General features: G+C 43.6%; 2 protein-coding genes across 2 annotated transcripts in view; one reads left to right on the forward strand and one right to left on the reverse strand.

The window, feature by feature from the left end:
- Nucleotides 1-5,714, reverse strand: part of MRPS11 (mitochondrial ribosomal protein S11) — a 190,714-nt gene extending 185,000 nt beyond the window's left edge. Inside the window, exon 1 of the mRNA XM_085644467.1 lies at nucleotides 5,553-5,714. Within this exon, the coding sequence (XP_085500593.1) occupies nucleotides 5,553-5,620 (68 nt within the window). The 5' untranslated portion in view covers nucleotides 5,621-5,714. The remainder of the gene's footprint in view (nucleotides 1-5,552) is intronic.
- Nucleotides 5,715-6,526: 812 nt separating this feature from the next.
- The window catches only part of MRPL46 (mitochondrial ribosomal protein L46), an 85,812-nt gene continuing 69,424 nt past the window's right edge, over nucleotides 6,527-22,914 (forward strand). Inside the window, exon 1 of the mRNA XM_085644468.1 lies at nucleotides 6,527-6,776. Coding sequence (XP_085500594.1) covers nucleotides 6,564-6,776 — 213 coding nt within the window. The 5' untranslated portion in view covers nucleotides 6,527-6,563. The remainder of the gene's footprint in view (nucleotides 6,777-22,914) is intronic.

Below are 22,914 nucleotides of genomic sequence, written 5' to 3' on the forward strand. Positions count from 1 at the left end.
GGCGAGATCGGGGCTCATTCAGAACGCTGCTCACGCGCGGGCTTCTCTGATGCAATGCATCTAAGGGGTGAGCGAGGGAAGGTAATAAGTCTGATGGTGCAAGCCACCATTCGTGACGTCACTTCCTGACGTCACCCGTCTGCACTCCTGGTGTGCTAGAGTAAAGTCCCACACCGCAAGTATCACTCGGTTGTTTGAACAAGCATTTACAATGCAACGGTCTCGGCATTGTTAAAGTTAGAGCTATTGGCATTGCTCATGACAATGCCGTTTCTTTAAATGTTTTTAAAAAAAAAACATAAACAAAAATAATGTCATGAGCAATTCCAATAGCTCTAACTTTACCAATGCCGAGACTATTTCATTGTAAATGCTTGTTAAATGGGCGATCATGTCTATATATCCTAAAGCCTGCTGGCAATGCGAATAAGTCTGGGTCTGATGTTCTATCTGCCCAGGTCTCAGTGACAAAGATCAGGCCAAGATTCTGCATCTCCATAAACTCCACGAACTCTATTGCATTTTTAACAAGTGATCTGGCATTTATATGTGTGCTACAACACTTAGGGGTCGATTCCGATCTGTGTCGGAAAGCTCTCCAACCGAGCCGGACCTGGAGTGGTTTCCGACCGAGACGGACCCCTGAAGTCCGAGCGAGTACGATGCGGCCGCATGCTGCCCGACTCGGTTCGGCCAAGCTCCCATAGAAGTCAATGGGAGCCGGTCGTACGACACATACATGGGCTCCCATTGACTGAATGGGTACGTCTCGCACATGGGCCCCCCCTACAGTGGGTACGTGTCAGTGCCATCCACACTGTACATGTCTGTGCTGGGGAGACCCTTGGGTCTCCCCCTGTGTCTGGGTCGTAAGGCTGCGTGTGATGGGGGTCCGACGCGGACCCCCAAAGGCAGCTTCCTGGACGTTTTGCGAGCTGGGGAACTTCGGCTCGATCCAGCTGTCCAACGCGTACATCGTACTCGCTTGGTCGTGAAACGTCTCCATTGCGCGGTGCGAATCGTGTCCGTACGAGTCAGTTGGAGCGGCTCGGATCCGGAAACGGTTCGGTCAGAACACACGTGTACACTCGCATCGTACTTGCTCGCTCGTACAGTGTCCGAGTCGGTCGTGAAACACACGTCCGACTCGTACCTTTTTCCCGCCGGATCGCGTTCTGAGCCCTTCCGAGCGAGGTCGGAATCGACCCCTTAGTGTCAAGTAGTTTGAGGAGCACATCTATTATTCTGGTGGCACAGAGTGTCTTATAGTGAAGGTTAGTAATAGAAAATTTACAAGCCAGACATTTCAGATGTTGATCGCAGGGCTGGGCGTCCAACCGAGGGCCCACACAGGTCTTACCTGTAGAATTGATTGAAACAAGGGGTCCCTTGAATGGCTGACGATTCCCTTGATTTTTCTTAGGTCAAACTGGCAGAGGGGCTGGCGCTGAGCACGGTCCGAGCGCAGACTGGCTTGCCTTTCAACACACTGACAGGCCATCTTTATAGCCCGGCATCAGGTGTCTAAGGGGCGTGATCAAGAGCGCTCCTCAGCGCAAGTTAAAAACTACCAAAGTTAGGTCAAAATAAAAGCAAACTAAGGTCTAGCAACCCCTGCTGGGTCTCACAGGCTCCCCTCCCAGCTACTGGTAAAGGAAATATGACTAAATGAAACAGGAGAAACAATAAAGCATATAAGTAAAACCGCCCTTCCAAGATGGCGGTGATAATAGTGAACGTTGCGGGAGCCAGGCACCTCCTGATGCACTCTAGTGCAACAAGGAAAGTAAATCGGTTTCACATGACCTGACTTCCCTGCCCTGTAAGTGAATGCAGGGGAGTGAAATAGGTGTTGAAGAGGATAGATGAGATGCAAGCTACACAGATGGCTGAGATGTGGATGGGAAAAGGGTGTACATGTCTATCAAAGTGAATATAAAGGGAGTGATTGAGACACTCGGAAGACACTAACCCTTCCATAATGTTTAATGCACAGTCCCAAGGCTTCAGAATTGAAACATTTGTAATATACAACAAAATCATTGTTGTTACTCATTTATCTTAAACAGCTAACAGCCACTGATAATGCAATAATCCTGGCTAGTTTCAGGCTAATCAGTTGTTGTATTATATGTATGTGGATGCAGTTACAGAAAGGTCAGTGGAGAAACTAAACATCAGTCGGGAGGCAAACCACGGACAAGCATTTGCAATGCAGTAGGTCTCGCATTTACAGGAGTTTGAGCTATTCGCATTGTAAATTACAATGTCTTTTATTTATGTTTTGGTTTTTAAAACAAATAAAAGGCATTGTTATTTGCAATGCTAGTAGCTTAAACTCTCGCAAATGCGAAACCTATTGCATTGCAAATGCTTTTTATGCTTCTGAAGCTGTTGGTGAGAGGGGTTCACCAATGGCCCCCAACAGCCAGAGCCAATCTAGAGTTACACGGGGGGCTATTGAGAGGGGCATTTAATACAGTCGATGTCTACACACACAGACACAGTGGTCATCTTCAAACCCTGTACATTGGGGGTCCAGCCATTCTACAGATGCGTGCCAGAAGGCCACACAGTAACGCCACTGTCCAGGAGGGGAAATCCACCACCCTGCCGAGGTCAGGGAGCTCAGGGAAGTTTCCGTATGCACAGTAAACTTTCAAAAGTTACAGAACGTGCATTCACACAACCTTAAAGACATACTGATGGTCTGTGCGAAACGTCTCGGACATGTTGTTGAGCAAAAAAACTCTAATAAATGGCTAATTCCATGGAAATATGAGAACTGTATTTATAGGCAGATAAAGCACATGATCTCCCACAGTTTGACATGTCTGTGATTACTTCACCCATGCTTCCCACATACCTGTCCACTCGCCTTATCTATCACATGTGTGAACTTCGAGCAGTTCTGAATGTCCTGCCCCAACACTTTCCATTCTGAGGCTCGGAGTTTTAGGACTGTGCCTAGATGCTGCTCACACCAGGGGCCGTCTTGCACACAGTGCTGGGTAGGGGTCTACGTGCGTGCCCCCAGGGCACTGCTGTAGTACACAAGGGACTCCCAGTAATGAAGGGGCCATGCCGCCGCTGCCTCTCACGCCCCCTCATTACTCCTGGCGCTCTCAGCCCAAACAGCAAATTAGTGAGAGGGCCTGGAGCCACCCACCGCGCGTGAAGAGCAAAAACAGAGGGGGAGCTGCGCACGAGGAACGGGGAACATGCGCGTTCTTGGACTCTTCCCACAGGCACGCAACATGGGCGGGCGGAGGGATGGACACGTGAGCTGATGAATGAATGGATGGATGAACGGCGGGTGCATGCTTTGATAGATGAGTGGCAGGAAGGATAAGTGGATGGATGAGTGGCGGGAAGGATGAGACGATGGATGAGTGGGTGGATGAGTAGGTGGGCGGCTAGAGGGAGGGACAAGGGAGCAGATGGATGACGAGATCAGCGGGCACCTGCTTTGATAGATGAGTGGGTTGTTGGAAGAGCGGGTGGAGGAATGGTCGAGTGGGCAGATGGGTGAAAGAATGTGAGATTGGTAGGGGCATGTGTAGATAGATGAGCGGGTGGATTAGTGACTGGGTGTTCTGATTGGTTAGATGAGTCGTTGAATTTGATTCATCTCCCTTGAGTGCATCAAAGTAGCCGTGTGGTGAGGTTATCACGCAGCGTGTTTGTTTAAAGACCCGATTCAGCTGGACAAGAACACAGAGGTCTGAGGTGTGACCTAGAGCAGGGTTGTGCCGTATTTGCCTAAGAAGACTCGATCGATGCCACATTTTTAGAACCACCAACTACATAAATGGCTCCTTCTCGTTTGAATGAATTCTCCAGACCCGTGTACCCATTGGACGCAGCGCCCACGCAGAGACGGGGCAACATTACAGGACAAGCAAAGGGTGCAGCCTGTGTGCCTTGTGCTGCGTACAGTGCAGTCTTTCCTGTTTTTGTGATCGGCACTTCTGCGAGCCTAGGGGGTGTTTACTGTATGCCTTCACTTGCTTAACTTTTTGTTAAATAATATATGCACTATATTTCTAAGTGTTATCTTTGAGTTCTATGAACGACCCTGCATCAAATTCCCCGCTCTAATCGCTAGTTCTAAAGGTCACTGGTTTGTAGAGGATGGGTCAATATATAGAGATATGGAAACAAAACTAATACTTCTTATCCAATGAGTTGCTTACACTGGCAAGAAATACAGTTGAATCAAAGTTCACAATTTTAGAACTATCTACAAATAGCACTGAAGGAGTTATCGGCACATGTGATTTGGGATATGACAATAACAACAACATCCTTAAAGAAAGCGAGAAAAATAATTGTCGCACCAGGCGCTTCTGACTCTAAAGCCCATCCTGACCTAACGTCTGTAGCTGCATCAAGGAAAGCAATGTGTAATATAAGTTTCCCTGAAATAATAATAATACTCAGTGCGTCTATTTTAGAGAAGATGCAGAGGAGTAGAGTAATGGGTGCTTGCAATATCACTGCAAATAAGGGCAGGGGACAGGCAACAGCCTGACCCACTCTGGCAGGAGGTGACGCCGGGATGGCGAAGACAGGCAGAATGAATATAAGTGCTTTGCCCCTTGGTTTGGCCCCCTCACCCCAAAGGGAGGGGATTGTGGCTGGACCGGGGGCCTTAGTGGAGGCCACCCCCCCGGGAGCAGAACCCGGGCTGCTGGAAAGGGTGGGGGTAAGGGAAGCGTAGGCAGGACGTTACTGGGCAGCAGATTAGGACATGATAGGACAGGATAGAGGCATGGAGGAAGGAAAGAAAGTAAAGGAGAGGCATTCATGGAGGGAGGAAGGGAAGCAAGGGAGGGATAGAGTCATGAGGGAGGAAAGGAAGCAAAAGAGAGAAAGAGCCATGGAGAAGGAGATAAAGTAAAGAAGAGAGACATTCATGGATGAGGAAGGAAAGCAAGGGGGGGGGTCAGAGACATAGAGGAAGTAAATGAAATGCAGGTGAGATAGAGGGAATGAGGGTGGAAAGTAAGCCATCCATGGGTAAAGGCTTGGAGAAAGGAAAATAAGTAAGGAAGACAAAACAAGCGGCCGCAAAAGTGAAAGTGATCGCGATCAAACATCAAAGCGGCCGTGAAAGTGAAAGCAAATGGTGTGCAGGCTGCCAAATGGTGCGCGCGCCCAGCACACATGCACTGTATTTGGAGGCCTGAAAGCACTCGTTTGCACTTCCAGATCCCCCATTTACAAAAGCTCTCGCGAGACCTAAAAAACAGAAAAGTACAACTCAACCATACCCTTAATTGAATAGGCCACGCCCCTTTAGAGACCCCTCTTCCCCTACAATTTTTCATCCCACTTAAAGCCCTGGCTGTGTGTTTTGTTTGAAGGGTTGTTGTGTTGAGAGCCTGCAGTGAGTGAGGATGAAGGTGTTGTTTGTGAGACTTACTCTCGTGTGAGACAGAAGGGCGTTGTTTTGTGACAGAAGGATGCAGTCGGTGACTGAAGGATACTGATAAAAGTATGTTTATGACCATTAATATGTATAAGTGATTATAATAGGTTTAACATACCATATGGTGTCGCTGGACCTTGCACGGTAAAGAAGCTGTCTGCACGTGGCAGAAATTAAGGACTTCATGACCTACAAAGACGGTGTAGCATTCATGAGATGCTTCTTTAGCTTCGCTAGGCAGCCTCCAAGACGCAGAATCTCGTGTACACGAGCCAGGTTGCTTTAGTAATAGAAAAGAGACTCAACAAAAAAGCAAAGAGAAATACGCTGCGTGTTTTACCAAACATTGGTTCATGTGAAATATGTTTGTTTATTCGCTCTAAAAGCCAAAATTACGCCTAATGCAAAGCTAAAATGTTCCGCTCCTGCGAATATATTAAAGCGTAGCTTAAAAAAAAGTGTTTCTTATTGTGTTTATGATAATATTAAAATATGTAACATAAAAAGTAACAACACTGGTCAAAAAATACAACTAAAATATTAGAATATTATGTATTTCGTTTAAAGAATTTCTTCGCTCGTCCGCTGATACAACAAATATTAACACTTCAGCATGGCCGATGCTTTCCTGTACATACAAGCGCCAGGCCCAAAATGTTCTCGACCTTCTTCGTGTCCCTGTACAATAAGCAAGGGTATAAAGAGCCTGCGCCTTGTGAGGTACCTTAAAGCCGGAAGTCAAAGAATCAACCGTTTTGGAAACCTGCATTTCCAAATGAATTGCAACAGAGCTGGGAAGCGTGTCCTTATATTTGTTCCATGTTAGTCTCCGCATTATTTTAGCAATTAAATATAATGATTCTAAAACAACACTTTTTATCAAAATAAGTTACAATATTGTATTTAACATATTAAATAGTACTTTGAAAGTCTCAATAAACTGAATATTGACATAGAATGGAATAACAGTTTCATACAAAAACATGCCCTTGTGTTTGGCACCTACTCTTCTTTAAGAACTAAGGAGCTCTACAACACGACAATGTCGTTTGGTTTTTTTTTGCATGAAGCGCTTTCCCAATGTTAGTCCTTCTTCTGTGTTTCTTGCTCCGCCTGTCACTTCACAAATATGGCTGCGCCCATTCGACCGTTGCTTACAGATATGCTTTTCCGTCGGGCTTTACCCGTTATACGTACTTCGATTTTCAGATGGCTAACCGTACCGGCAGGAAGCCATCAAACCCCCTGGAGGCTGCTTGGAGCTGTATGTCTTCAGAGATCGGCAGTGGTCTCGCAGGAAAGGACGCTTATGCAGCAAGATGTGGCACATTTGATGCAGCAGGTAGAAGAGTTTTTTTGGGGCCAAGGTAACCAGGGCAAATGTGTTTTGGTAGCACAGTAGAAAGGGTAAAAGAAGCGGATGCATGCATGGCTACATTTTGAAACATGAAAGAGGAGAATTTGAGCTAAACATATGGGGACTTCCTTTCCCGGTTTCACGTGCATTCGAGCAAAGGCAAGCTAAAACAAGTATTTGCAATGCAATATGTCTCGCATTTTGTAGAGTTGGAGCTTCTGGCTTTGTAAATGACAATGTCTTTTACCCATGTATTGCGGTTTGTAGCGGATGTGTGAACAGAGACACAACTGTAGCACTGCCTAGAGGACTTAAAATTAGGAATTTCTGCTGGGACCAGAGGAGCAGGTAGCAGCACTGTCTAGGGGACTTGCAAGGTGGAATTACCACTCAGATCTGTTGAATAATCAAACGGAGTAGTCTAGTTGAAAGTTCCTTTATTCCACATAAGCCAACACAGAGCTCCGGAATCGGAGCCGGCAAAACATCTGAAGGGTTGAGTGGTCAGCTGTCAACGACAGATGGCAGCTGATCACGTCACAGCTGATACGGCGTATCAGCTGGGACAACATAGGGCGGAACTACGGTGTCCACGCAGGGACAATATGAAAACACAACACATCCTTCCCTCTTGGGAACAGAGAAAATGGGGAAACTGGAAAACGGGTGGAAAAAAAGTTCACTCACAAATATAGTCTCTTAAACTGGCAGACGGACCCAGAAGTCTACCCGCCCTGCTGGTTGTCACCGGTATAACATTGTCCAAAACCGGTGGTAATGGCAACCTGCGTCTGATCTTGTCTTCCTTTGGACTGGGCATCTCGACCTATCCAGAAGAAGCCACCACACCCTGGTCGGCACTTGATGTAGGATCCATTGGCACATCACACTCAGAGTCACAGTCAAGCGCCTGCTTGCGCAGGGCTGGGTTCCAGGCCTGAACCACTGGCTGGTTCTTTTGAAGTGTGGGCATCTGAATCTTCCCCAGGATGTCTGAATGCTGATAGATTGGAAAAATGCCACACCCTACCATCACTAAGTAGTGCAGAATCACAATACACCTCACGGACTTGCAACGGTGGGGTGTATTTTTCTTGACCTTTTGCGATATGCCCACTTTTCTTTACTTTCACATAGTCTCCTTCTTTTAGTACCACAGTTTTGCTCCCATGTTTTTTGTCATAATACTCTTTTGCTTTTGCTTGTGACTCCGCAAGCTTGTCATGAACCAGTTTGGATGACAAATCAACTTTCCTAGCTGCCTTGATCCAACCTACATTGTCCTTAGACAACGGTGTCCTTCCACGCATCAGTACAAAAGGACTGTGTCCCGTTGTTTCACATGGGGTGATTCTATAAGCCCAAACAGTCTTCAGTGTTTCACTACTCCACTGCAATCCGTTGCTATTTGCAATTTGTACAATGCCTTTAATTACTCTGTTGAATCGCTCTACTACCCCATTACCTGCTGGGCGGTAGACAGATGTTGTCTTATGAATGATATTGTTTTTCAAAATATACTCCTTGAAAATGTCTGAAGTAAATTGGGTACCGTTATCACTCACAATTTGTTTAGGTAGACCTTCGCGACAGAAAATACTATCCATAAACTTTACAATGTTTAATGCCTCCGGATTTTTTGTGAACAGTACTTCTGGCCATTTAGAGAAATGATCTATTATGACACAAACATACCATTTTTCATGACCTTCAGTTATTGGACCCATAATGTCTATTCCTATTCTCTCCCAGGGCATGCTTGGGCTGGTTAATGGATGGAGAGGTCTGAACGTTACCTGTGTTTTGTCTGATGTCATACAGAGGGCACACCGTACGTTAAATTTCCAGACCGACTCCTGGCCACCAGTACATGTTTTTAACCCTCTCTTTCGTTTTGACTATGCCTAAATGCCCTTCGTGAGACAATTTTAAAAGTTTTCTTCTGATCTTGTGGGGAGGAATGAATTTACTGCTCCTGATTAGGAAACCATCCTCATACGACAATTAATTTTTAACCTCCCAAAATGCTTTAAGTTGCTCATTGAGCTTATTCTTAGTGCACCAGCCGTTTTTTAGAAATTTTATCACTTGCACAATGGTGCAATCGTGTTCCTGCTCCTTGAACCATTCATCCCTGGATATGCCGCTGTCCTGTTCCAAGACTGCTGCTATCGCATTTTCTTCCACCTCAGAAAATGTTTCATTATTTGGATGATCAACAGGCATCCTACTTAGGAAATCTGCGACAACGTTTTTGAATCCTGGAACATATTTGATTTCATACATGAAGTCAAAAAGGCGAACAGAAAGTCTGGCTAGTTTGGTGATGCCGTGTACAAGTCTTTGGTGGTAAAAACTTTTGTTAACGGTTTGTGGTCTGTACATAATGTGACTTTGCGGCCCCACACAAAATGCCAGAAGTGTTCCAATGCCCACACACAAGCCAGGGCTTCCCGCTCAATCACTGAAAAATTCTCTTCAGAGGGAGTGAGTGAGCGTGATGCGAAAGCTATGGTGTATTCTACACCCTTGGAGTCTTTTTGTGAAAGCACAGCACCTAACCCCTTGTTGCTTGCATCGGTTGTCACAAAGCTTCTAAGAGAAGTATCAAAACCCTTTAGGGGTAGTGCTGCGCACATATCTTCTTTTATATTTTTGAAACTCTTGTCACAGTCATCTGACCATGCAAATTTATTCTTCAATTTGAGGAGTTGCCTCAAATCATAAGTTTTGTGTGAGAAATTTCTAATAAACCTCGCATAGAATTCCACCATTCCCAAAAATGATCTCAGTTCATCTTTGTTGGTGGGAACCGGCGAGTCCATGATGGCATCCATCAATTCTTTTTTTGGGCTAATACCATTTCCAGTAATCTGATGTCCAAGGTAGTTGACTGAGTTGCAACCAAATTTGCATTTATTATATTCAGCAGTTAATCCCTTATCATTTAATATTTGAAGAACCTGTCTTACTTTTTTGTCATGTTCAGTTTTTGATCTACCCATTACTAGGATATCATCTTGAAAAATTAAAAGGTCCGGGATACCATCAAACATATTATGCATTAATCTTTGAAACATTGCGGCTGCAGAAGCTAAGCCAAACGGGACACGTGTGAATCTGTAGCATCCAAACGGCGTAATGAATGTTGAGTTTTTTACTTTCTTTATGGAGTGGCACTTGGTGGTATGCCGACTTCAAATCGATCGTAGAAAACCATTTTACACCCTTTGTTGTGGCCAGCATCTCCTTAATCGTAGGCAGAGGGTATTGCTCGACCACAATGTTTTTATTTAGATCACGCAGGTCCACACACAGTCTCAATTTGCCATTGGGTCGTTTCGCGACTACTAAAGGTGCGACCCACTCTGAAGCCTCCACTCTCTCAATTATTCCTTCTCCTAGCAGATTGTCGAGTTGTTCTTTGACTTCTCTTTTAATGGCAAAGGGAATGTTTCTGACCTTATTTACCACTGGAGTGGTGATTGGTTTAAGTTTAATTTTGTGCAGGTACCCTTTTAATGCACCTATTTTCTTGCTGAAGATACGCGGGAACTCATCAATTAGGTTTTTACTTAAATCTCCCTGCTCTGCTATGATCAGCACGGGGTCCTGCTTCCTAGGATCCAGGATAATTCCGAGATTGCCCTGGTCCATCCATCCCAGAACGGATGGACCAACCATCGCTACATAGAGTTTACAAATTGACTCCCTTCCTTTGTAGGCAAAAGTGAGGGCTCGGTAACCTCGCACATCAATTGGCTCGCCAGTAAAAGACTTTATTACTATGTCAGGTTTATTTAGGTTATCTCCAATTTTTCCCTTAAATTTTTCCGACCACACCTTTTCATTGACAATGGTATAGGGTGAGCCTGAATCTGCTACTATACTTATGTCTATGCCACCAATGGTCATGTTGCAGATAGGTTTTTTTCGTTTTGGTAACGCTCTCATATGCACCATTTCCGTTTATTCCGTCTTCAATATTGAGGACAAACATATTCATATCTTCTTCTTCAGACATATCTTGTTTGAATTCATTGGCCTCAGTAACTATTTTCACTTGTTTGGTTTTGCGTCTGTTGCATGCTTTTGAAAAATGTCCTTTCAGCCCACAATTAGTACACTTCACCTCACGTGCTGGGCATTTTAAGTCATTTGCTAGATGGAACGCACTTCCACACCTATAACAGCGCCCCCAGCTTTTTGTTTCATGCTTTTCGTTTAGTGTTTTTTGATCACTTTTATTCCAGCTCTGTTTTATATTGGTTTTCTGGTCACTTACTTTGTTCACACTTTCACAGTTTTTCTTCTCTTTTTCTTCAGACAGGACTGCTTTGGCACAACGCCCAGTCAGTTCAGCCTTGCGAGCTATGTCGATAATGTTTTGCAAAGGGTATTCGCCTTTGGCCCCCAAGTTGTCTTGGATATTTTCATTGGAACCCTGCATAACGATTTGGTCCCTGATGAACTCATCATGGAGTGCACCAAACCGACAATTTATAGCAAGATTCTTTAACACTGACACGTAATCATCAATAGATTCATCCTTGCCTTGCTTCCTGTGAAAGAATTTGTAGCGATCCACACCTACGCAAACAGTTGGTTTATAATATGTATTCAAATCATCTATAGCATTTTGAAAAACATCGCCCTCATTTTCTGCTCTTATTTTTTTGTTAATGGAGTTGTATACTTTTATACCACCAGCACCAAGGCAATACATTAACATCTTGTATTTTTTTCTGGTTTGACCTCATCATCCTCCTCTAATGTTGAAATGTAATTAAGAAAATACTCCCTCCATTCCTCCCACTTTAATGTTGGTTCGCCCCCACCACGTAAAAATGTTTCAGGTGGAGATAGATTCCAAATGCAGCCAGATGCCATGTCGAAACTTTGCAAGACAGATGTGTTGAAAATGCACTCAAAATAATAAAAACAACAATGTTAAAGTTTGTGGAGTTGAGAGGGTCTGCCAAGGTTAAGTACTATATGTAAATGTTAATTGAATTTGTTCTCTTTTTTTTTTTTTTTGTAAAGTAGTGAGTTCCCAGCAGCCTGAATCAGATAAACAGTAATGTTCATTAAACTCCTGAATATTTGCCTCCAATACAGTAATGTTCATTAAGCTCCTGAATATTTGCCTCCAATACACTTCCGTTTTGGATGTGGAGGAAAGTGAGTTTCACTGTACTCTTATGTGCGCAGAAGATTATCTTCCTCTAGATGCATGCGCAGTATGAGATATGGTTCAGCACGCTGAAAGATTTACCTAGTGAGATCCAGTGCGCGATGCTTGTGATGCCAGCAATGAACACGGAGTGTGACTGAAATGCGTGTACTGTGAAAGTTGATTTTTCGAAATGGCTTCCACGTAGATGCACGTAAGCTAGACTGCTGACCTTGGGTCCAAGATGGTGTGTTGACATCGAGTACGTTGCTTGTGCGCTGCGCATGCGCGCTGGGAGGTTGAGAAATTTCAGGTGAACATCTGAGAGTTCGTTGGAGAATGGCCGTTAATGCTGAAATTTCCTCAGTTCGTAGCTTCACATTCACGGTACGATTTTACCAACCTTCATGAAGATGCTTTATCAAAGTTGACGGCAAAATTATGTTTTGACGAAAGGATTTTATGAAAACTGTTCACTCTCGCTGTTCCGTCTTTTGAAACATTTAGTCATACTTATCTCCATTAAATTAATACATACGCCAAGACTACTTGCTTGAAGTGCATGCCGACAGGAAACATTTGTTTACTTCTACACTTTCCTTGACGTATATTTTTTAAATTATTTGTTAAATAATGCAGAGTAGTCCGTATTGATTCTTCATAAGAATTAACAGTCACTGACCTTTGAATAACTTGATGGGAAAACTTACTGTCAAAGTATTTTTCCTTCAGAGTAATGCCTTGTCAATAAGCATAAGTTTCCTTATTTATTTTGAATTTTTTTTTTTTTTTTAAAGTCCTTTAAAAATTTTATATCCGTGGGTTCTTGTGTTGGCGCTCGTCGCCAAATTGTTGAATAATCAAACGTAGTCTAGTTGAAAGTTCCTTTATTCCACATAAGCCAACACAGGGCTCCGGAACCGGAGCCGGCAAAACATCTGAAGGGTTGAGTGGTCAGCTGTCAACTGTCAACGACAGATGGCAGCTAATCACATCACAGCTGATACGGCGTATCAGCTGGGACAACAGAGGGCGGAACTACGGTGTCCACGCAGGGACAATATGAAAACACAGAAGCCGCTAGCAGCACTGTCTATTGGACTTAGAATGAGGAATTACTGATGAAGTCAGCAAAGCATGTAGCAGCACAATGTAGAGAACGAAGAATGAGGAATTACCAACGGGACCAGACAAACATCTAGCAGCCCTGCCTAGAGGACTTCGAATGAGGAATTACAGATGAGACCGGAGAAGCAGCTACCTGCTAGGGTGTTCAGTGGAGCACAGAAAGCAAACAGACAACAAAAGCAAACATTTTCTGCGTGTAACTCAAGTGTTTCATGCCGTTTTTGTTATCCTCTGAATCACACTGTTTAATTCCAAACACGGTCTGTTTTACAGTGCCTGGAATGTGGTAGGTAGAGAGATCACAAATAGTTGTGTGATGTGAGCATAACGTGTATGTGTACTGCACTGATGTAAAATGGACGAAGCAACTGCAAACTGGAATGACCTTTTCATAATCATAAGCATGGAAGTGATTAAAAAAAATCGTTTTGAGCGAGAATGCAAAGCCAACAAAAATGATTAACCTTTCGACCATCTCTGTATCGTTTGAGGTTACATTTAATATATATTGTCTGTTTTTAGATCCTAGCTATTCATTTAGTACAGCATTTTCATGCAAGAAAGCCCTTCGGGTTTACAAGGTACTCACATTTCTGCAGTAGGTGTTTTCTTTCCTGGCGGAAGTTTCTACAAATTTAAACAAGCATTAAGTTACCAACTGGATAAACAAACGAAAGTGCAATACCTCGTTCCTGAAAGAGGGGCACGTTCATTCTGCAGTCTCCCTACCCTAATGCAGCCTTGAGTGTAAACATCCAAGCTTTACCTTATGGGAGATGTCATTCAGAGACATACAGTGCAACTTTTCTTTAACAACATCTCATTCAGCCATTGGAAAAAGTCCTCGGGGCTCTGTGGAGTGGGGTTTAATTATTAGCCTCAAAACAATGTCTGTCAGCATACATATGCTGCCTTTTCCACCACTGTGGAAGATATCTATTCACGGACACAAGGCAGCACTTTTTTCAAGCAAAGAAAAGGCTTAGACAGACACTGCCAGTAACATAAACAGTGCTTTTAGTGGGGAGGAAATCCGTGTATCACCTGCTACGAGCCGTGCTTCTGCAACACGTCACATTTAAGCATATAAACACTTTGTGAGCGCTCTTATAGGTCAGACAAGGCATCTGCATTGCAAACGATCCTAAGGGTTAATTTGTATAAATCCCATAGATCGCGCCCCTATCCTGAACCCCATGTAGCATTCTTGTGGCAGGGAATCGTCGTTCTTCTCTTTCAGGTCCTGCGGTCCCAGGCACTTGTCTGCGTCGCCTGTCATGGCGTCCTTACCTGTCAGAACAGAAGCAAACTTCAACCAGAGCTCCGGAATATAGATGTACTTGGCTGTTCAGCGACACAGCTGAATGGCCAGAGCGGCTAACTTTGAAGCTGGGGAACCCTGTTCAAGTCTGGCGTGAGGCTCAAACATCCAGTGATTCTGGGCAAATCACTTAATCTCCCTGTGCCTACAAATGAATGTGTCCATCTGTAATGCAACTGATGCTCACGTAAAACGTCAATACCTTCGGGTCGAGTTTGCGCTATATAAAACATCAAAAAAAGGGAGCCCCTAGGGCTTTTCATGTTAACATGCATGGAAAATGCATTGTTTATTAAAGTTAATCATATATGTGTGTTGCGATGGCCAAATAAAATGATCCCTGTTCCAACCAGAATTCCGCCCACACAGACAGTTTCAGGCTGTAACAGGCTGCGATGTCTAGATGTGAGGAGGGGCTATCGTGTGCTATGCAAGAGGAAGCTGTGTTGGCCAACAAAGTCAATCACTTAGTGAAGTCGCCTTAGCTGAAACAAGCACCCAAAGGAGGTACAATTGAAAGGAATGTACCAGTAGAAAGCCATCATTTTGGAATGGCATAAGAAAGAACCAATGGCACTTGGTAGGTGTGACAAAAGCCCACAGAAGAAAGACACCAGTTCTTGCAGATAGCGCGCTGTTGAGGCTCGACTTAAAAGGCCATTTTTACTTTAAAAAAAAAAATCAGGAGTCTCGCAGGTAGGCTCTGTGGCTGTTTGGGCTGCTCTCACTGTTTTTAGAACCTCCGACTTGGACTATATAGGCAACTATCTTGCTAATTTTTAACTTATACAGGAAAGCTTTTATATTTAAAAAGGGGAAAACTACATACCCTCCAGTGACTTAATGGTCCACCGCAGGCTTACCCGATTGTGTAGAGGAAATCAGCACAAGCCACTCACTTCTGCTCCCACAGCGTCATCCAGAGGGTAGCTGTCTAGTGCGACGCACCACCAGGATAAAAACAAATGATGAATCGGGCGTGCCGCGAGTGCTTCTAAGGCAAGCCTGTCCGCGCCCTTCCGGACAGCGACCATCACCAGCCCCCCTGCTCCTTTCATAGCTGAAAACACAGCTAGGAAAACCTAATCTAAAGATGAGCTGATATCAGTGCAACCAGCCCCAAAAGACTTGCATCTACCTGTATCCAGGAATGAAGGCAAGCGATAACACAGGGTGTCCAACATGTCTCTTTGCCCCAAAGCCGCACTTCAAGGACTGCAATGCGCCACTGCTCACTGCTACAAAAAAGGGCAGAGCGGAGAACTTTCATTGCACCCTCATTAATGCCAGATCCTTAGTCAAAAACTGTTTTGAAATTAAAGACTTTACAGAGCAGTACAACATAGACGTATTATTTATAACTGAAACTTGGTCGACTCAGGGCCAGAATTCATCGTAGCCACTCCGCCCGGTTATGAAACAACTACACATGACCGCACTAACCGTAGAGGAGGCGGAATTGCTATTATCTCTAGGAATACCGTCACAAGTAACTATCTACCACTTCTGTATAACTCTGCATCTGAAGCTCTTGTTTTTCAAATAACCCTCAATGCAAAAAACACCTTCAATGGAATACTTATGTACAGGCCTGTTACAAAAGCTTGCTTCTTGAAGGCAATAGGCCCTTACTTAGAACTGCGTTTCATAACAACAAATTTTACCCTCCTAGGTGACTTTAACTATCACCTAGAAAATCTCAGCGACCCAGAGTTTAATACATTAACGTATAACATGGCCACGTTTGGGCTTAGTCCGATAGTGAAAGCTGGTACACAGAGGGCTGGACACACTCTAGACAGAATGTTTACAGACCACCTACTCCTCCACTTCCAGGAGGCTTTACCGTCTGATCACTATGCCATACTGGTCCACTTCTCCTACACCAAACCAGATACCCCTACTCCTCACCTCCCAATAACCAGGAAGAGCCGTACCGGGCATTAAATTAAATCCAGCCAACCCAGAGAACACAGTCTCTATCTGTCCATATACCTATAACAGAACCTAATAAATGGCAACAAATTATCAGATCTAGTAAGTAAAGCTATAAATAGATTAGCCCCACTGACCATTTCAAATGGACAACATAAAAACCCCTCTGAACCATGGTACTCCCCCAGCCTTAAAGAACAAAAAAAGTCTGCTGTAAGCTCTAACATTATATTGATGAGGATAAAGTCAAATATAAGCAAGCTCTCAAAAAATAAAAATCAATTATTTTTGCAAATCTGCCTATTTCTCAGAAAAATTGAATTATCAAAAAACGTAACCAAGGAAGTGTTTAGAACGGATACAGCATTATCAAACACAACTCCAAACAAGCCTAGCAACGCTTAACTCTTTTGTAATGAGCTTGCAAAGACCTTTCAAGCAAAAGTACTTAATGTTTTTTCCACTATTACCGCAAACTTTCCCACATTATGTAATGATCAAAAGCCCCACCTAGAATGTATCACTTAATGCGGCTTTCCTAACTTCTTACCCATAAACCAAGAACAAAATAGGACCCTCCTTGCTATCACGAAATCAGGTTCTCCGGTACACCCCTGTCCACCCAAAGTGCTACACCATGCTACTGAGATAATCTCTGGACAGCTCCCATGCATTTTCAATGAAATAATACTAACCGGTTCCTTTACCCAACTTTGGAAGAAAGCAGCATTACTCTCCTCTCATAAAGAAGGCAAATCTCCCAATATCAGATCTCACAAACTGTCAGCCCATAGAACAATTTTCTTTGCCAGCAAAAAATACTAGATCAACTCCATAATCTGCAATTAGCCCCTTACCTAAAGGAAAATGACCTACTAAACAACTCACAATTTGGATTCTGGAGCCAACACAGCACAAATACGCTCTTATAATTGCTGCAGAAAGCATTAGATCAATAGTAGACCGAGGAGAAAACTCAGCACTGATGCTATTGAACCTCTCGGCAGCATTTCCTACCTTCAACCACGACATTATGCTAAAGTGCCTGGGTGATATTGGCATTAGAGATAAACCCCTATCCCTACAAACATCATTCCTAGCTGATAGAGAACAATACATGACCTTAGAAATTTTCTCATCCGCCCCTTAGATCTCTCCCTGTGGAGTCCCACAAGGAGCATCACTGAGCTCTACCCTATTAAATATATTGGCCCTCTGGTAAAACGTATTAAGACCTTAGGCTACTCTGTTGTGTATTACTCAGACGACACACAAATTCTCGTGTCAGTCGCAGGAAACCAGGCACACTCAGCCACACAATTCCACCTCTGTATTGAAAAAATCCAAATTTGGATTGCAGAAAACTTCCTGAGAATAAACTGGGGGTAAGACCGAAATATTACTCTCCAGAAAAAAGACTGATTTCTGGTCCCTAGCATGGTGGCCACCAAATATGGGCCCTTATCCATCTACTCTTTGCTTAAAAAAAAAAAATATGTATATTCTTTGGAAATCAAGACCACCCATCCTGCATCTTTGTTTTTCTTCCTTTTAAAAAATATGGGAAAAATTCTACCTTGTATTCCCCCTCACTTACAAAAATCAGTCATGTCTGCCCTAATTCTTACCAACCTAGACTATTGTAATGGACTATACATTGGCCTACAACAAAACATTTTATTTAAACTCCAGACCCTCCAAAAGGCGGCAGCCCGACTTGTTTTCAATCTCCGCAAATTTCAATCCACATGCACAGTATTGATAAACTTACATTGGCTGCCTGTTGAAAAAAGGATTACATTCAAAGCATTATGCACTGCCTTTAAGGCACTCCACGATACTGGACCTATAGCTCTTGGACAGTATTCCCGCTGGTACACACTTGTTGGACCATTACGCTCTGCTGAGGTACCCAAGTTCAAATTAGTCCACTGGGGTGGCAAAAGGTTTGCCACCTGTACTACTAGATTATGAAATTCTCTTCTGCTGGAATTCAATTAAACTCCCAATCCCTCTTACAATTTAGGAAAGCGCTGAAAACATGACTCTTTTAACACCAGGGGCCACACTTGTACCTGACTCGCCTTGTCATGATCCTCCCCGCATCGCCTACACACCTTTGGGTATACGAGCGCCATACAAAACCTCCGAACATAACACAACACATCTGAATTGGGTCTGTTGCCATGTATGGCATGAAGACTGTGACGAGTTATTGAAAAGTATCAACCATACATCTCTCAAATTTCAATGTTCATAGGATCTTCAGGCTTAAAAATATTGCCCTGTTTTGAAATTATTATGGGAACGCATTGGTCCGTGTAAGAAACTGGGGTATTAGTTGACGGGGTGAGTTCCCACCTTAAGTAATAACCTTAACCCTTAACAGGGTGAACCAGTAAAATCACCAAATGAACCTGAAAACCTCAAGGTAGCTGTGGCACAGAGCATACAGGCCTAACTTAGAGGCGGTATGTAAAATATTTATGCAGCACCAAAAAAGTAATAGTCAAAACACATCGGAAAAACCCCAAACCATTTTAGATGAATACAGTAAATGTTAATGAATAAAATTACACCAAAACATCAAACACCCAATAAGGGAAACCAGTGGTATGGATTTTCAAAGGGTAAGGGTAAGAAAAGCGCAAAAAAACGCTAAGCGCCTACGTGGTCACCTATTTGTGTTTGACTGGTACCTAGGTGTAAGTTAAAGCCGACTGCAATGGAGCGCAGGTCGGATACAGAAACCAGGTTCGGCCTGGTCAGAAGTGTTATCTTTGCACTTAGTTTCTGGAATGGAAGTCAGAAATCCTCCGCAGTGCAAGGCAACAGCTGTGGCCGAAGAGGTCTGCACAATGTCTGATAGCCACTGGGCAAGGTCCTGCTGAAGCCATTGACTTATGTTGGGAAAATTCAAAGTGGGAGAAATTTGAATTAGTGCCCAAGGAAGGTTGCTCCCCGGCCTTATACTTTTGGCACCTTCTCCCATTGAAGATTTCTACCTTCAGACTAAGTCACTTTTTTAGAACTTGGATTCTTCCAGCGGGGCCAGGCTGGACGCTGTTCCAAAAGAGTCCTCCACAAGGCTGGATACCTTCTCCACGAGATCCTGCTGGAATGAAATTGTTATTGTCAAAGTTCAGAATGGGAGCAGCTTGAATCTTTCACCAAGCAGCAACACACATTTGTTGAAGTGACTTGGCAGGAATTTCCAGTCCTCTTGAGCTTCTTGCAGTCAAAAAGCTTCTAAGTCTTAGGTTTCAGGAGATGATAGGAGGAATGCACTTTTATACCATCCAAGGGTCCAAAACATTGAAGACAGCACTGGCACCAGCCTGTGGGTGGGGGAGACTCTTGGCCACTCCCTGGCCAATGGGGTAAACGCTCACAGGCCCATAACCACTTTGGCAGCATTTCCTCTGTGCCATACTGCAAAAAATCCCACTGTGCTCCTCATCTTCCTAAAACCAAGATGGCACGACCTTTATTCCCCTGTGAAGAGCTCGTGTACTCCATGGTAATGAGTAGTCTGTCCTATATGGTCAGTCTAAACCAGCTTCGCTCCCACTAGGATTACTGCCTTTCTGACTGAGAGGTCAAAGGGAAGCGGCAGCCCCAGGTGTTTACCTCCAGCTAGGCCTCCTTGAAGTTAATTACTCTCAGACCACTGGCCATCCTGTCAAGGGAACAACAATACTCCCCTCTGACCCAAGTCCTTTGCTCCCTGCTCTGGGAGCAAATTAACTACTTATGAAGGGTGCTATTGAAGGGCCAGGTGACTGTTGGAGCTCATGCAAATGGACCTCTAGAGCCAATAAGCAGGGAAAAGTAAATTTATCACAATACATTTTTCAAAAAGATTTATTAAAAATCCAATTTTACTAGTGAAATACATATTCTACAAAAGTCTAAGTATGACATTTGTATATGTTTCCTAACTGGAGATAACATTATTACATTTAATATTTCATCTCAGTGCTTCCCTATGGAACAGCCAGCTTTGCTATGGTGAAAATAGCTTTTGGGGCATTTTCACTGTAAGGATATGTGTAACATTAAACTTTTACCTGCATTACCTTTAAATACCATGCACCCGCCTTATGAGCAGTAAGGTCTACTTAGGGGAGACTTATTAATATTTGAAAGCACAGTTTTGATCTATCGAAAGGGGTTATTTGACAGGTTGATTTTGCAGTTTTAAAACTGCACAGCCAGGCTACAATTGGTAAGCCTGCAGTAATTATTATTTTTTTGTCCTCATTCGCCTCAGGTTGACCTTCAATAGATTATTTTTTGCTGTTCTTGCTCCTATGGGAGTCTCACGATGTCTTGCGTAATTTTGAACCCTAAATACCTCATCTCCTTAACCTGCTCATTTCCCCCCTTAATATTCCATGCCATTCTTTATGTTTTGTCGTCGTTAACAGCATATCCAGCTACCTGGCCAAAGCCTGAGGTCAGCCTATACATTTTTGGGAGTGTAGCCTGTAGATCTGATGTGTAGATCATAAGATCATCTCAATACTGGCCTACTTTCTTTTCTCCGTCATTACACCTAAAAGGGGGAATGCCCATTTTCTTTCAGATTTTTCTTGCAAATGGTTCGATGTATACGTTAATATTAGCAGAGACCGGGGCAGCCTTATCCCTCTAGTTATTCTGAAGGAGTGGGGGGTAAAATTTACATTTACTAGGACTCTGGTACACGGGGAGGGATACATTAAAGCTCCTGTCCTACAAAATATACTCCCTAAATTGTAAGATTTCATCATGGCTTGTAGAAATACCCAGTTTACTCGATCAAACGCTTTCAAAGCGTCTAAGGTTATTACTGCCAGAGTGGTCGTGTATGTGGTGGGAAGATCTATAGTGCCGACTAGGCCTTACGTCAGTTCATGCAATGTTCTTCCTCTTAAAAAAACCTTCCGGGTCCTCTTGAATAAGTTCCACTGAAGTTCCATCAAGCCTCTCAGCTAAGACCTTAGCAAATATTTTGCAATCACAGTTTAAAAGTGATATGGGTCTAAATAATGAGCAATTCCTTGCACATTTCCCCGGTTTCAAGATTAATGGGATTATAGCTTCATTCTATGTTATAGGTATAGTTAACCCTATTTCGAATATCTCACCAAATAACTTTGTCAGGTTTGGCAACGAAGATCCAGATAAGGCTTCATATACCTCATGCGGAAGATCTGGGCCTGCTGCCTTGCCTTGTTTACCAGCCTTGATTGCTTGCTTAACTTCCAGGAGGGCTTATGTTACTATTTAAAAAGGTGTTATTTTCCTTGCTTAATGTTTCCAAGTCATCTTGATGCAACCAATTCTTCACCCCTTCTCCTGTAACCTCCAGGTCCTCTTGATCTACATTTTCAAAAAACCTTCGGAAAGCATCCTCGATCTCTTCAATGTCTTTTACCTCTATCCCAGTGTATTTGCATTTTATCTCACCAACAACATTCCTCACTAGATCTATTCTTGCTTTTCAGGCTAATAGTTTACTACAATATTCTCCATATTTGAAAAGAGAAAGTTTACTAGCCTCCACATGTTTTTAACCCTATCTTCCAGCATTGCTACTAACTTAATTTTTATATTTGATAGTGATAACTGTAGTGGCTCTATTTCTTTAAACTCTAATCCCAATCTGGATAATTTTTCCTCTGCTTCCCGTATCTGGTTTTCCAAATCTGTAACCTCCCTCATATATACTTTCCTTTTAAAAGCTACCAGATTTCCTGTTTTACCCTTTTAGAAGGCTTTATAGGTAGCCAATACAACTCCCAAAGCAGCAGATCCTAGATTGATTTGAAAGAATTCTTCTGTTTCCATACTAAGTGATCTTACAGCTTTTTGATCACGCAGCTAGGTAAGGTTCATTGTCCATCTAACCTGACCTACTTTGTTTGTTTGGGCCAAGTCTAACAATACTGCAGAATAGTCCAACACATTGTCCCCTATATGTTTAACATCTTGCATCTCTTTTTAGGTCTTGCCTTAGCCAGCGCATGCGCTTCTCTGGCGAGACATTTAGTATGTGGGCTTTCAAAAGTCCAACCACAGCTTTGGGGTGGCATAGAGTGTGCGGTTACGCGCACAATGATGAGCAGAAGCGCCATCTGGCTTTCCTCTCTCGTCATGGTGCTCGCATATTGCTCACGATCACTTTCACTTTTGCCGCACGCACCACTCGCAGGCTCACCTCCTGCTCCCCCTCTCAGTTAACAGCCCCTCCCCTGCCACAGATAGTATTTCTTTTAGCTTCCCGAGGTGCGTGCTGCAGTCTAATCTCCTGTATAATTGTGGCAGGTTCATGTGGGCTGTGAGGACCTTGAGTGTCTCCGGACAGAGCAGGCCAGAATCCACGGGAGCGACGATGATGTCTCTCCTCTCCCCAGAGACCATTCACCCCTAGCTATTTAAACAGCAAAAGAGGGGAGTAATATCTGCGGAGCGAAGAGACCGGAATGAGCCACCAGGAAGGGTCTTGTGGGTTCTGTAGGTGAGCTGGTCACTACGATAAGGAAACCTGTAGCAAGACAGAAAAACATATACAGGGCACA

This window comes from Triturus cristatus, chromosome 3_1 (assembly GCF_964204655.1).
Source record: "Triturus cristatus chromosome 3_1, aTriCri1.1, whole genome shotgun sequence".
Taxonomy (NCBI): Eukaryota; Metazoa; Chordata; class Amphibia; order Caudata; family Salamandridae; genus Triturus; species Triturus cristatus.